The sequence below is a fragment of the Trachemys scripta genome, chromosome 3, assembly GCF_013100865.1.
Source record: "Trachemys scripta elegans isolate TJP31775 chromosome 3, CAS_Tse_1.0, whole genome shotgun sequence".
Classification (NCBI taxonomy): Eukaryota; Metazoa; Chordata; order Testudines; family Emydidae; genus Trachemys; species Trachemys scripta.
Window position 1 is genome coordinate 159,880,365 of NC_048300.1, and position 15,942 is coordinate 159,896,306.

The window sequence follows — 15,942 nt, forward strand, 5'->3', positions numbered from 1 at the left end:
CGGAGCCAGTAATGTGTCTGGTAAACTTGCTGTAGTCCAAGCCAAGAGTGGAATTTGTGCACTGTGCTGCACATTCCCTTAACCTTGCCACGCAGGATGCCCTGCATAATATTCCAGAATGTTGTAATATGTTTTTGATGGTGAAAGATCTCATCAGTGCCTTTAGGGAGTCAAAGTGTATGGCAGCATTCAGAGAGTTTCAGAGTGAAGGGGAGCAGTCTTTACGACCATTGTGCCTAACAAGATGGACACTAAGGCTAGGTCTACACTACCCGCCTGAATCGGCGGGTAGAAATCGACCTCTCGGGGATCGATTTATCGCGTCCCATCGGGACGCGACAATCTATCCCCAAATCGAAGCTCTTACTCCACCAGCGGAGGTGGGAGTAAGCGCCGTCGACGGGAAGCCGCAGAGGTCTATTTTGCCGCCATCCCTACAGTGGGGTAAGTCTGTGGCGATACGTCGAATTCAGCTACGCTATTCGCGTAGCTGAATTTGCGTATCTTAAATCGACACACCCCACACACACACCCATAGTGTAGATGTAGCCTAAGGCTCAGCAGCATTAAATCACTGCTCAACAACTACGAGGCCATAATGAACTGCCTGGATGAATTTAGCTCAAAATGTAGTGGATTCTCGAAGCAACTTCAATCTTTTTCAACATACTTTACACTGACAGTTCTTGTGAAATCCGTGGGTCCTGTAGAAGAAGCTAATGCAAAAATTCAAAGCCCAAGCGTGTCATTGACAAGCATTATGAAGAAAGTTGGCCTGTTGCAAGAGATATTGAGCGGGATGCACACAGACTCTTCATACAGTCACTTCTGGGAAACAACAGTAGATAAAGCAAGAAATCTTTATTTAGATGAAATGTAAACCACCGAGATGAATGGAAGCCTTCCTCACACCTTCAGTGACCCCAAAAAGTATTTTCATCAAATACATGTTGGTATCATTGCAAGCATCAAAGTTGCCATTTAACAGAGGTTTTCAATGGAAAGCTTTACATTCACAATAAAATTGGATAAGCGTATAACTGATGCAGCAAATGGCTCGAAACAGGACATTGTCCCAATAAGTGAAGCTTTCCATGGTGACATTAACATCTCTTCATTTAGAAATGTTGAGTGATATTTGCAGATCAAGAAATTGCCAGCTTAATTTGGTGAGTGAAGTGAAGCAATTTCTGAAACAAAACGAAGGCTTGAGTGACATGTCAGAAGTTACAGTTCTTTTGAAATTATTCTACACAATTCCAACTACAACCTGCACCGCTGAGTGATCATTCAGTTGCCTGCACAGACTGAAAAATTATTTGCGAACGACAATGAGCCAAGAATGTCTAAATCACTTGGCGCATTACAAGTCTCCTGGATGACTTCATTTCAAGAATCAAACAATGACAAAGAGTGTTTGCTGCCTCCTGAAGAATATCACAAAAGAAGGGGCTACATTTTGTTTTAATTTTAGAAAGTATTTGCTTTTGAGGATTATTGATCCAAGAGTTCTTGGTTGTTTCTGTATTCAAAAGAGTATTAATAAAGTTGATAGTCTTAAATACATTTTTCTTATGATAGTGTTATTGTGCAATATAGGGAAACTGTTAAACGCTTTCTGTTTCCAATCCATTTTTACATTATTTTAAAACATATAATCTGCTTATAAAGCAGGTGTGGGGGGGGGACTTGAACCATTCTGGGCACCACCAAAAATTATACAAACCTGCTACCCCTATAGGTAGCAACTTCTAAGTGCTAGAGTGGCATAGCTGCAGCGCTGTAAGTGTACACAAGCCCTCAGAGTATCACAGCTAAATACAAGCTGGAAGAGATTGAAATATGTGCCAACTACTTATGCTAAACAAGGGACTATTCAAGGAGAAGTGGCCAGTTAACACCCCTCCAGTCATAGAGGTGAAAGAAGCCGGTGGGGAAGCTGTTAGTGGGTTATAGATTGTTGTAATAAGCAATAAATCCAGTGTCCCTTTTTAACAAAAACAAAAAATTCATGGTTTTATTTTTTTTATTTTTTCTTTCAATCCCTGTTACTTGATTTTGTAGTAAATTAATGAGGGAGTTCTTTACCTTTTTTTTTAATTTAAACAATTACTATAAATTACCACTCTAAATGATAGTCAGTCACTAGCCAGGGAAAGAGAATGACTCTGCAGTTTGATAGACAGGGCACTCACCACAGTTCAAGTTCCTGCTCCAGTTACTATTTATAAAAAGTGGAATAGTTTCAAGAGGAGCCTGAAAAGGCCCCATACTAAACTATCCCATGGCCCACTGGCAAGGGCCCTCTCCTGCAATGGGAGAGAACCAGGTTCAAATCTTTTCTCCACATCAAGCAGAAGTGGGAATTAAAGCCAGGTGTCCCGCATCTGAGGTGAGTGCCCTAGGCCAAAGCTTATCCAGGAGCTGTCACCACAACAAATCCTCTGCCTGCTTGTGTCCGAACGCCTGAAAAAGTTGTTATATTACTGAAACACTAACACAGATTTTTTTTTTTATACTTTGATTTGCTGAAAAATTACAAAATGTTTCAGGTTGAAACACTTTTTTTTTTAATTATTCTTAAACAGCAAATCAAAAAATCTGTTCACCCAATTCTGTTTTGGGACACATTCCTGCTCCCATTAGTGTGGTGTAACTCACTGATTTCAATGAGAATTTTGCCTAGTAATAAAGGGCCTAATATTACACAGTAATAAAAAGCCCCTAATGTAGATGCTCAGCGCATTTAAGATCAGCTCTAAGGAAAGACTGCAGGAATTGGGGCCCCCTCAGCTAGGTCTCTTCTCTGCGAGGCCATGTCTACACAACTGGTGCTATAGCAGCACAGTACAGCACTATAGTTACGCTATGGTAGTGCCATAGTGTAGACACTTCCTACAGTGACAGATGGGGGGTGAGGGGTTTCTCTTGCTATAGGAACTCCACCTCCCCAAGCAGTGGTAGCTAGCTGTGTCTATGCTGGCGGTTAGGTCGGTATAGGTGTGGCGCTTAGCCTGTAGTTGTGTCAACCTCACTGCCAAGTGCAGACCAGGGCTTACTTTCATGCAGTGTGATGGTGCCAGCCTTCCAGATAAGTATGTAACAGGCCAGATCCGCAGCTGGTGTGAATCAGCATAGCTCCATTAACTGACTTACACCAGGTAAAAATTTGGTCCAGTCTTCAGTGTGCCCCACCAATGCACCATCTATGAAATACCTTGACAATATCTGCAGGAAGGTGGGGTGGAGGTGTGTGTGTGTGTTCCATTGCACACTGATTTAAGTGTTTCTCATCATTTACAAATTCTTTCAGGGCACTCAGGATCGAGCAGGTTGACGGGTGGTTATATCCCTTCATTTCTGAAAAAGGAACTAGGCTCTGCTGGGCAGAGGGTTCAGTTAGCACCAATTGCAGATCCATCTTCTAGTAAGTGTAACTCTGAGCTTGGCTGTTTACTCGTTAGGGCAATAATGCTGTCTGTTGATAAACTGTATAGTTAACATTGCTTGACCACATTTTATTTCGTTATGGAATATACTCAAGAGACCAAATAACTAATGTCAGTCAGGTTTATTAATATGATACAGGAGACAGGTTCTCTATGATACCAGTCTCCAAAGAGCAGTCCTGTGCAGCGACATTACATTCACCTTACATACAGCTCCTCAAAATTGCATTCCGAAAGCCATCTTCTTATACTGTGCTTGTTTACCAATAAAAAGGTACTACATATGTCACCTGAAACTAGATTCAATTAATCAGCTTTTTTACCTTGTTTCTGGTACCATGATGTACCCTTTTATCTTTTATTCTGAACCCACACATTCCAGGTCAGGATGCACCCTTATCTTTGTTCTGGGTGCATGCATTCCAGGTACTAAGGGGTGTGAAGACACCTCCTAGGCCTGTACCAAGATAAATAGGTCTGAGGGTAACTCCCTTTCTGTGGCTATGAGGAAATTATATGTCCTGATACTGTCAGTTTTCCTGTCTACTTAAGCCAAAGCTTACCTCCGCTAATGCAAGGTGTTATGGGATACTTAGCATAAGTGAACAGGATTGTGATCTAGGCCAGGTTAGGCTATATCACTGTTACAATATTTGTGCTTAATGTATACTAATATATGGTGAGGATCATGCATATTATGATACATGGTTAGGGGGCTGGAGCACATGACTTATGAGGAGAGGCTGAGGGAACTGGGATTGTTTAGTCTGCAGAAGAGAAGAATGAGGGGGGGGATTTGATAGCAGCCTTCAACTACCTGAAAGGGGGTTCCAAAGAGGATAGAGCTAGGCTGTTCTCAGTAGTGGCAGATGACAGAACGAGGAGTAATGGTCTCAAGTTGCAGTGGGGGAGGTTTAGGTTGGATATCTAGAAAAACTTTTTCACTAGGAGGGTGGTGAAGCACTGGAATGGGTTACCTAGGGAGGTGGTGGAATCTCCTCCTTAAAGGTTTTTAAGGTCAGGCTTGATGATCCTGGCTAGGATGATTTCGTTGGGATTGGTCCTGCTTTGATCAGGGGGTTAGACTAGATGACCTACTGAGGTCCCTTCCAACCCTGATAATCTATGATGCATGCTAGCCATCATATTAGTCAACTAGTGTCTGTAGTTACTGTCTATAGCTGCTGTAATACTCAGTTTTTATATTTGACTGTATTGTAAAGAAGTGAGTCACTAGAACTATAGGTCCTGATCTTGCAACACTTACTTCTGTTACAAGGGTTGCAGGATTAAGTCTAGTCTGACTTCTTTAAACTGTTATAAAACCATCAGTTTTACCGATTAAACAAACATATAGCCTGTACTCCACAACACAGCCTTCCCAGAATGCACAGCTATTACCACCACCAAGGGTGGGTGTGACGGTGCACATCACTCACCACTGCTATGTCTCCCCGGGCCACGTCTCTATAGCCCCAGCACCTTCTTCACCCTTCATCAGGGCCTGCAATTACTCAGTCTCAGCAACCAGCCAGGAGCTCCTCTTGCTCCTCCAGTACCTCCCAGCAGTTGCTTTGTCCAACATGCCACAGGTCTCTCTACCTGCTAGAGACACGGACTTCACCCCTTGAGCTCCAGGCAGAGGCTGACACTGCTCTGCCCTATGGCCTTTTTAATATGGGGCTGCTGGGCCCAGATTGGCTGCTCCCTGTGCAGCCTCCCTAGGCTGCTTTTAACCCCTTCTCTGCCAGTGTGGGTCAACGCCCCCTCACAGTGGGATTTTCAGAAGCACCTTAGTGATTTAGGAGCACAAGTCTCAAAAACCCCACACTAAATTGTCTATTCATTATAGAAAATTGAATTTATTTTTCGCTTGAGTAAGGACAGAGTAAACACTGGGACACAGATTCACATTCTGCTCCATCCCTCCTGTACCCCTTTTGGCAACGCAAACGGGCTGGAGAATAATCAGATCTCCTCAGCTTGGGATTCCCTTGTCATGGGGACTCTACTGATGGCACAAAACCTGAGTAATCCACTTCTATACCACCCCTCCATTGCAGCCTCCAGTGAAAGGTCTACTCCAGTTATTCTCTGCTAGCAGGTAGCCCTTTGTGGTCATATCTAGTGAGGATATTTTAGGGCAGCATTGAGGCTGCTCTAAAGTATGCTGGGGTGAGGCATAGAACTGGCCCCAAAATCAGCAAGCTGCAAATTGTATCCAGCAGATACCAAGCACAGTAGAGAATCTGGCCTGAGTAGGGATCTTGGCTAATGTCTCACGGTATTATTATTTCACATATCCTGATTTTTTACTTTATTTTTTTAAATACAAATTGGCTCTAAAGTTGCAGCTTCTAACAGAGAGAGTTTCCAGGGGCTTTTTAAAGGAGCAGTTCCTCCAGTTGAGCCAGTCTGTAACAGGGCCTCCTTTGCTCCTGCCTCTGCTGTGTTCCAAAAACCACTCAGAGACCTTCTGGCTCAGCAGTCACCAATGCAGTTTATTTACAGGGTGCAATCCCACCACATACAGCTTGCAGGTTTCAGCCAGGAGGAAAGAGTTACCCCTGTCCTTCCACTCTCTGCCTCCCCTCCTCCGGGCCTGTATATAGCCACGGCTAATTTGGTTGGCAGCTGTTTTCCCCTTTGCCAATCAGACACAGGTTTCTCTAGCCAGCTCCAGTTTATCTCCCTGGATTGGGGCTGGTGTGGCAGAGGCCAGGCTCAGGGGTTCCAGCCCAGCACCCTGTCACACAGTCACTGAAACTTTATCTAATGGCTTTTCTTCTTCTTGTTTGTAGATTACGCCTCTCTGAAGTCTGTCAGACCTCATATTGGGCGGCCATCATTTAATACACCTTCAAAAAGCACACCAGCATTAATGCCGCGTCCACCGCCAATTCAGCCAATCCATGGACGCACTGACTGGTCTTCAAAGTACGGAGCTCACCGGTGACTTGCAGAAAGCACTTTCTGTTGAAGCAGTGCACATTTCTCATGAAATGGTGACCAATGCTAGACCATTTGCCATGACTTTGTAAGCCTGTGATTTTAAAGAAACCCTATCTTCTTTGAGCAAGACATTTCAAGACTTTTTTTTAGTTTATTTGTATTGATTTGAATGCAGTCGTATACCTTTTTGTATAAAATTGTTTTGTTATATGATAGGGTCCAATTATTTTCTTAAAACCAATACATTTTGTATATATGGCTTGACGTTTTTGGCATTTTATACGATAAACTTTGTAATGAACTTGATAAAAATTTAATATTTCCTTTGTCAGGTCCAAATATTTTATACAAGTAAATAAAATGTAGCAGACTGAGGCAGTATTGCAAAGGAGATGTAATTGTGAGAAAGAGGCATTCACCAAATATTGTTTTGTGATCGTTACGCTCTGAATGGGATGTATGAGGCAAGGTGGTCAATCATACTGAATAACCCAGCCTTACTTTAGTGCCATGCTGCACCAGCTGGATGTGATTGTCAGTCTTTCACCTGCTTTGGGCTGAAAGACTAAGGACCTGAACTTGCTCTCCTTGAGGTCAATGGCAGGTGGATTGGGCCCTAAATCAATCACAGGCTTATTGAAGGGTGTTTTTTAGCTTTGGCTGGTGTTTGTAAATTTGTCTTCACACTGTTTGTGCTGCCTGTCAGTTTTTCAGTTCTGGGGCTGATCCTGCAATCCCAAGGCCAAATCCCCGCTAACCACACTGTGAGTTTGGCCTGAATGAGACCAGCGGATCAGGCTGCTAGTTTGACTACATTCTGCCTGTTTTTAATGCTATCTCCATTCAATAAGTATTCTGTGGGTTTTGCTCATTTGTCCTGAAGTGCCACTTCAGACTTAACTGTCTTTCAGAGTGAAAATAAAACATGCTGCATAGAGGGCTGCTCCTATTAGTCAATTATAACGTTCCTAAAGATTTCCACGAAGCAAAGTCAGGCCCTGTTTTTGTAGGGCAAGTAGGAGCTGGAGAAATATTTGAGGCAATATCGAATATGACAAAGCTGGTTCACAGGCAGACTAACGTAGTATTAGTGAAAAGAACAGGAGTACTTGTGGCACCTTAGAGACTAACAAGTTTATTAGAGCATAAGCTTTCGTGGGCTACAGCCCACTTCTTTGGATGCATATAGAGTGGAACACACACACACACAGAGTATGAACAGGTGGGAGTTGTCTTACCAACTCTGAGAGGCCAATCAGAGTTGGTAAGACAACTTCCACCTGTTCATACTCTCTGTATGTGTGTATATATATTGCCTCAATATATGTTCCACTCTATATGCATCCAAAGAAGTGGGCAGTAGCCCACGAAAGCTTATGCTCTAATAAACTTGTTAGTCTCTAAGGTGCCACAAGTACTCCTGTTCTTTTTGCGGATACAGAGTAACACGGCTGCTACTCTGAAACATAGTATTAGTGATGCACCAGCAGCAAAGTTTAAGAAACTATATATGCAGCTGATTTAATTTCTATTGCTTTGTTTTCCAGCCTGATTCCCTTAATGTATCCAGATGCAGTTTCCCTAAACAAGTAAACTTCAATCAACAGTTACAGTGCTGATTTAGCTCACCTTCCCATATTGTAAAATATAATCAGTTTCCATAAACGAGGTCTTATTGGTTATTTTGTTATAGTAAGCATTTAGGATCAAATTCTGGTCCCAGTGATGTGCATGGCGAAATCTCAATTGATTTCATTGAGACCAGGATTTGACTTGTGGAGGAAGGAAAAAGTAACATGGTAGAGAAGTTACAAGGGTTACTGACCAAGGAAAGCAGCCAAATAGCACAGATACAAAACTGAGTGGGATTGTTCTCTCCATTCTAAATGCTTAGCTTATCAAAGTGCACTGGAAAAGGCCACCTCCCCTTTCTAGCAAAAATGTGCAAAAAGGAGGGGAAAAAAAAAATCTGTGTATTTCACTACACAGAAAACTCTCCCTGATCTCTCGGGGATAAGGGCTTAGGAATGGCCTCGCATTCATATGGAGCCTGATAATCCACAGGCAGGCCTGGGCCCAACCCCAGCATATCCATGCAGAGTACCTCTTTCTTTGCACCCTTTCCAAGACCCTCTTCCCTTGAGCTAGCCTAGGGGCTAAAATGCTCTTGGGCTTCCCCAATCTACCTGCACGCTGCCTCCTCTTCCAAAGGGCAGAAGCTGGATTGGAAGGTAATCCTGAGGCCTAATTTCTGCTGGACTTCCCTACAAAAACCACTTCATTTTGGGTGGAGAATGTACCCTAGAGCAATTTCTCTGCTGGTCCCCTTCTGAAATCATCAGAGCATCAAATATGATTTACTCAGGTGTCGAGAGAGAGAGCGCAGCTGCTGACTCCGCTGTAGGAGAGAGCATGATGGATAGTGGCCAGTGCCTTTGTTCTGTGCACTGTGACCACGTGGGCAGCATATGCTGCTCTCCACACGATGCAATGAGGGAGCAAAATGGTCTGCATTATTTAAAAATTAATATGTACGTAGGACCTTCACAGAACCGCATCATGGCTCTCTAACCTGCACCACCCAGGCTTTACCAGTTAACTAACACAGACTCATTTCAAACCTATAGGTACTTGCTAACAGAGCTGTGATGTTGGTATACACACAAGGAAGTAAAACGGAGCCATTTTGAATTATGCAGCACTAGATGCATGTACTTGGGAGGTGGGATGGGGTGGGGTGGGAGGAGAAGTGTTTGCCAAGTGGAAAAGGACAAAATTGTGTATTTACATTTCTTAAAACCATATAGAATAAGAACTGACTGTTTCCTCTCTGGAAATCAAAATCTGCATTTATATTTAGAGATTTTTTTTAATTTATTTATAATGAATGAACTGACACTAACAAGAGAGATGTTTGGACCTATACAAATATCTAACTAGCTGTTTGTAAATAGTCTATTCTGCTGTGACTATATGCCCCTAATTCTCACTAATGGTTGTAGTTCCTATCATTGTCAGAATAGAGTACTTAGAGCCCAATCCTGCAACGCTTACTCAGGCAAGCAAGTAATTTGTCTGAGTAAAAGGTTCAGAATCATGGCTAGTCCTGCAAAGGGATCCACAAGAAGGGTCATAAGGTTACTCGGTGCAGGAATAAGGATCTGCATTCAAACCCCTTTGCAAATGTGGGGCCTTTATTTGTCAAACCTAAACAGCTCACATTCAAAAATTGTCTGCTCAAGTTTTAAATTAAACAGATTTATTTTATAGATTTATAGATTCACTCAGTATCAAGTGTATCATGGGCACAATCTTGTAATCTTTACTCCGGCAAACTCACACTGAGCTGAATGAGAGGGGTTTTTTTTTGTTTTTGTTTTTGGTTTTTTTGCTTGAATAAGGACTGCAGGTTGGGCTATATCTTGTTTGTTTGTTTTTGTTTTGTTTTTAATGTTTTCTCTGATTTGTGCCATTTAGATGGAAAAAAGTAGAGGCTGTATATTACATTGAAAACCTGACCAAAAGCAATATATTTGTAAGAACACATATCACATACAAAATATTACCTATCTCTTAGCAGGTTCTGCAGCATTTTTATGCTAAGTATATGATTTTGATTTTTAGAATTATTTTACAATTTACAGTGTCTCATACTCATGTGTAATAATATGACCTTAATATGAAGGAGTCAGACCTTGGGTGGCATATTAATCTGTATTATCTTGATTTTCTTAAGTTATGTGCAGATAAATAAAATGAATTTAGTACTGAAACCCTCCCCACACTGTTTACAGATTCATTAAAAATGCTTTAGTGGAAGTACATACTATAAAATGGGGAGAAAATATTTATTGAAAGAAATGAAAACCCAGAAGATTGTGTGTGGTGGGGGTGGATGTTTAAACTGTTTAATTCCTTCTGTGTAAAGAGCCTCCTGCCCAGAATAAAGTTACTCTTGAAGAGATGTTGACTTAAGTGTTATGTTTTTCATTCAGATGCTAATATCTAGGAATTGTTAATTATATTTTTAAATAATTAACTAATCCCTTTTTGAATTTTGCATTAAAAATTTTGCTTCTACCAAAGATCTTCTTGCCTGCAAGTTCTGGGTTATGATCTTCATCCAAATATGTGACATTTTCTAAGCTTCTGTCTCTTACAGTTAAACACTGGGATCCTCTCCATTAAAGCCGACAGGTGTTGGAGAGTTAGAGATTGATGGCTGGGCCAAACCTCAGTGGCTCTGCAAGCCCAACCACCCAGCAGCAATGCCCAAAGTATGGAGCTGGGTTCAGGAGCCACTGCTGTGGCTTGTGTGTGGGATAGGCTTGCTCTCCCACCCCCTGGCTTCCTTGAGCATGTGGCATGAGACTTGGCCTTAAAACCATTCAAAGACTGAAGCTGGTACAGAATCCTTATTAAATGAGGTATACCATTAGCAGTATATGGTACCAGTGCTCCTGCCTAGATAATTTCTAAGATGTTCATCATGATTTATAGAGCTCTAAATGGCCCAAGACCTGCCTATATGAGATCACCTGTGATATGCTGCCACAGCTGTGGTCAGTGGAGATGCTCCAATTGGATCTGCCTTCTTTTAAAAGCAAAGGAGATTGTTGATGGGGGATACTCTAAAAGCCACAGGTTGCTGGAACTTACTTCCCACCTCAGTCCACCCTTTGGTTCACAGCCGGAATCTACTTTCCTTCTAGGTATGGTGCTAAAGCCATGTAGTTGAGAGAGATTGTGAGGAAGATTGAAAGACTTGTTCCTGGGAGAGAGGAAAAAGGGCTTTTCTGGTTTTGAGTTGCTCAGTGTTAATGTTGAGTATTCAATGCTGCTGGTGGTCATTGTTACTGCAAGTTTGGTTACTTTTTAGGACATCTAGAACTATTTGACTTCCCTGCTCTCCCCCCCCCTTTTTTTAAATGTTTACATCTAAAATTGCCTAAGGCAAAATATTTTTAATAATGCAAAATCTTGTTTTGCAGTATGGTGAAATAAAACATCCTAGAAATATTTTACTAATAGGATTATTACTGTTCCATCTGGGGAAAAAAATACATCAGCAGAATGTTAAGGTGTCCTGATTAAACACTCAAGCCAGGACATGACACAAAGTTGCCTATATACTTTTAACAACCCCTATCTTCATATGCATTTTAAACAGCCATCTATAGAACTACAAGGCAAATGAAGGTAACCTACATGTCAGACTTTCACTATTTCTCTATGCTATATTATTTCATGTGATTATTTTTTTTGGGGGGGGGGGAATCACAATTTCTGCCTCAGCTCCCCCTATTACTATAGAAAAGATCTGCTTTTTTTATTCTAGCAGTACCGTAATACACCTAAAAGCCAGTCCTGACTGTGCTGAAACATAACATTAAAATTTCCTGTTTAGGAATAGAAGAAAAAGAAAGGCAGACTGCCACATGCAGCGCCTCACTTGGATGTGTCTGGAGTCTTGGAAGCTTGACTACCCTACGTTCTCCTACAAATGGACCTTGAGCTTGTTTGGAGGTTCTAGCAGGGGAGCGCAGCTACCGTAAACCCTTGACCGAAGAACGGTACTCCTCTATCTGGGAGGTCGTCCTCTTCGACCGAGCGCGCAGCTTCGGGAGGGACGCACATGGAGCGGTGAGGGAGGAAGGGGACACCCGCCTAGCCAGCCAGATCAGCCGAATCAACCCTGGCGATCAATGGGGTGACAGATGTCGCAGCCAGATCGCCCTCACATCCAAAGCATACTGGGGCTAGCTCACTATATAAAGCTTGGTCTACACGAAGGTTTTACAGTTAGGGTGAATAGCTAGTTAGTGTTTACGGGACCAATTAAGTACAGTTAGTGCCGTTTAGTGTGTAACAGACACAAGGACTGGTGAAAAGCGATCGTATCCAAAGACAGCCCCAAATGTTTGCACTATATTTCTCTCCCAAAAGCCTTTGCAGCATTTGCAAATTATCAGCATCTCTACTGGTGGTTCTCCCCGCTTGCCCCCGCCCACTGGTGTTGCAAACCGTGAGGCGGGCGGGGTTAGTGCGTGGGACCCAGGTTGGAGGCTGGTAGCTGTAGTTCCGCGCGCGCGCCAAGGTAAGAGGTTTTGCGCCCCCGGGGGCTGGGCTAGTCCTGCTTTTATGCGTAACCCCCTGTAGCTTGTGTGGGGCTGGGCTTGATTCTGGGCAATGGTTGCGGCCGAGTCTGGGTCATTTCAGCTTGCTGCAGCATTTGGGGGGAGTATGGCGCGATGCATGATCCTTTCGTTAGGTGCATGTCGACTGCTTTTGTGCAGCGACCGTGGTATGCACGTTGTTAGGACTGTGTGGCAAATCCTTTTCGTTTTAGTAGGAGTTGTATTAATGCAACTCTCCTTGTCGGGGAGAGGGGTGTTTAAATGCAGTTGGAGGGGGGGGGGTGTTATAATGTAACTTTCTCCATATAAAAGCAAATCAGTCTCCGCCTGTAGCTTTAAGGCTAGACGAACTATTTTGGGGTTCTGTAAAATGTAGTTTGATCCTTGTTTTATGAAACAACTGGGGGTGGAGGGCACAGAGCAACCCTAGTGTGACCCCCCACCCCCACCCCACCTCCGAGAACCTCTCCGACTTTACATATTTCAGGGAAAGTCCAACAGCTGTTACTTCTGGCTCTGTAAATCCTCATATAACACTGACCGGGGAAAATGTTGCCAATTTTATATGTGGCGCTCCTCTGTCTTTTGTGGAGCTGGGCTCCCGTACAAGGGAAACTGCCTGTGTGGTGTCCTGAGCTAGAGAGCAACCGGGAGGGGAACAGACTGCAGGACAAAGCTCTGCTCAGCACCCAGTGGCCCTGCTGCTGGCCATATGTGCATAGGGACTACCTGCCCTAACAGCTGGCAATCTTATGTAGAGCTGGGATTCCTTATTTAAACCCAGCTAACTGTCTGTAGCAGCCTCCTTGGGATGTGCTGTTTCCATCCATCTGAGAACTGCATTCTTGGAGGGGTGTCACTGTGCCTCAGTGGGTCACAGCTGAGAGTGCCAAATTCAGGACAAACTGCTGAGAAATAGGGCAGACTCACCCTAAACTGGTGATTTATTCTATCATTAGATTATACCAGTAACAAAAGTGAACTTCTGTCTCACCACACTGGTGAACAGGCATAGGTGCTGGAACTAGGAGTGTTGGGGGTGCTGCTGCAACCCCTGGCTTGAAGTAGTTTCCATTATGTACAGGGTTTACATTTTGGTTCAGTGGCTCTCAGCACCCCCACTATACAAATTGTTAAAGCACCCCTGTTAACAAGAAGACAAAAAAGCAATTTCCTTAGGCATTCCAGCTCTTAGCTCACCACCCAGATACTCTGATCAGTATCAGAGTATTTTCAGGCTACTGAAACCTAATTTAATCAAAAGGGGTCCTTCTAATCTCAAGAGATCAGCCACTTAGCCAGGTCAATATATAACCCCAATATTATCCAATAATCACACTGATACCAATCCTTTAATAACTTAATGTTTAATAATAAAATAAAATAATTAATTAATAATGGTTATTAGATCATATTCATACAAATAATTGCAAAGTCCTTATATCAGGTTTGTAGCAGTGATAGAATAGACTTCAGGATTATAAAGTCTCTCTGGTAACTTCCAAAAGATTGGAAGGTCCAAAGTCCATAGTTCAAAATGCACCTTTTTGATGTAAATCCGCAGTCCTGAGAATCAGGGCAGGAAAGAGGCAAAATGGAGGTATCCGGGGGGTCTTTTATATCCTTTGCCATTTTTATGCTTATAAGAAGCACACGGAATCTCTTAAAAGGGGATAAGGCAACACGCTGTGTTTATTGTACTAATTCAAAGCTAGTAAAATGGAGTACAAGGCAAAATAAGCAAAATGGAGTACAATTTTACTTGAGACAATTTCTTCCCATTAGGCTTTTGGCCTACACCGGGTGCCTGAAAATTTACTGTCTCAAAGCTCACAGCCTTTGTTTGTGGATAGTTACTAGAGTCTTGGAAGCTTGACTACCCAACGTTCTCCTACAAATGAACCTTGAGCTTGTTTGGAGGTTCTAGCAGGGGAGCACAGCTACCGTAAACCCTTGACCGAAGAACGGGTCACATGAGCATATCACGTGTCCTTATGTGCTTTGACTTACAGGTGCGACCATTGCATTGCCCATTCTTACTGACCGGTTTCAGAGTAGCAGCCGTGTTAGTCTGTATCCGCAAAAAGAACAGGAGTACTTGTGGCACCTTAGAGACTAACAAATTTATTAGAGCATAAGCTTTCGTGGACTACAGCCCACTTCTTCGGATGCATATAGAGTGAAACATATATTGAGGAGATATATATATATACACACATACAGAGAGCATGAACAGGTGCTAGTTGTCTTACCAACTCTGAGAGGCCAATTAAGTAAGAGAGAGGAGAAAAAAAAAAAACTTTTGAAGTGATAATCAGGATAGCCCAGTACAGAGAGTTTGATAAGAAGTGTGAGAATACTTACAAGGGGAGATAGATTCAATGTTTGTAATGGCTCAGCCATTCCCAGGCCTTATTCAATCCTGAGTTGATTGTGTCTAGTTTGCATATCAATTCCAGCTCAGCAGTCTCTCGTTGGAGTCTGTTTTTGAAGTTTTTCTGTTGTAAAATAGCCACCCGCAGGTCTGTCATAGAATGACCAGACAGGTTAAAGTGTTCTCCCACTGGTTTTTGAGTATTATGATTCCTGATGTCAGATTTGTGTCCATTAATTCTTTTGCGGAGAGACTGTCCGGTTTGGCCAATGTACATGGCAGAGGGGCATTGCTGGCACATGATGGCATATATCACATTGGTGGATGTGCAGGTGAACGAGTCCCTGATGATATTGCTGATGTGATTAGGTCCTATGATGATGTCACTTGAATAGATATGTGGACAGAGTTGGCATCGGGCTTTGTTACAATGATAGGTTCCTGGGTCAGTGTTTTTGTTCACTGATGTGTGGTTGCTGGTGAGTATTTGTTTTAGGTTGGGGGGTTGTCTGTAAGCGAGGACAGGTCTGTCTCCCAAGATCTGTGAGAGTAAAGGGTCATCTTTGAGGATAGGTTGTAGATCTCTGATGATGCGCTGGAGAGGTTTTAGTTGGGGGCTGAAGGTGACAGCTAGTGGTGTTCTGTTATTTTCTTTGTTGGGCCTGTCTTGTAGGAGGTGACTTCTAGGTACTCGTCTGGCTCTGTCAATCTGTTTTTTCACTTCAGCAGGTGGGTATTATAGTTTTAAGAATGCTTGATAGAAATCTTGTAGGTGCTTGTCTCTATCTGAGGGATTGGAGCAAATGCGGTTATATCTTAGAGCTTGGCTGTAGACAATGGATCGTGTGGTGTGTCCTGGATGGAAGCTGGAGGCATGTAGGTAAGTGTAGCGGTCAGTAGGTTTCCGGTATAGGGTGGTATTTATGTGACCATCGCTTATTAGCACAGTAGTGTCCAGGAAATGGACCGCTTGTGTGGATTGATCTAGGCTGAGGTTGATGGTGGGATGGAAATTATTGAAATCATGGTG

At 42.8% G+C, this 15,942-nt stretch overlaps 2 protein-coding genes across 7 annotated transcripts in view; both read left to right on the plus strand.

Moving 5' to 3' along the window:
- Positions 1 to 7,548, plus strand: part of CILK1 (ciliogenesis associated kinase 1) — a 41,008-nt gene extending 33,460 nt beyond the window's left edge. For 5 of the 6 annotated variants that reach the window (XM_034766338.1, XM_034766341.1, XM_034766339.1 and 2 more), the window contains exons 14-15: positions 3,314 to 3,427; positions 6,251 to 7,548. In XM_034766338.1, the coding sequence (XP_034622229.1) occupies positions 3,314 to 3,427; positions 6,251 to 6,405 (269 nt within the window). In that variant the 3' untranslated portion in view covers positions 6,406 to 7,548. Of the gene's footprint in view, positions 1 to 3,313; positions 3,428 to 6,250 lie in introns of those variants that run through there. The other variant, XR_004645232.1, reaches the window with a different exon arrangement.
- A 4,863-nt stretch (positions 7,549 to 12,411) lies between these two features.
- The window catches only part of LOC117875233 (glutathione S-transferase 3-like), a 21,652-nt gene continuing 18,121 nt past the window's right edge, over positions 12,412 to 15,942 (plus strand). The window contains exon 1 of the mRNA XM_034766344.1: positions 12,412 to 12,498. The gene's annotated coding sequence lies outside the window, so the exon portion shown is untranslated. The remainder of the gene's footprint in view (positions 12,499 to 15,942) is intronic.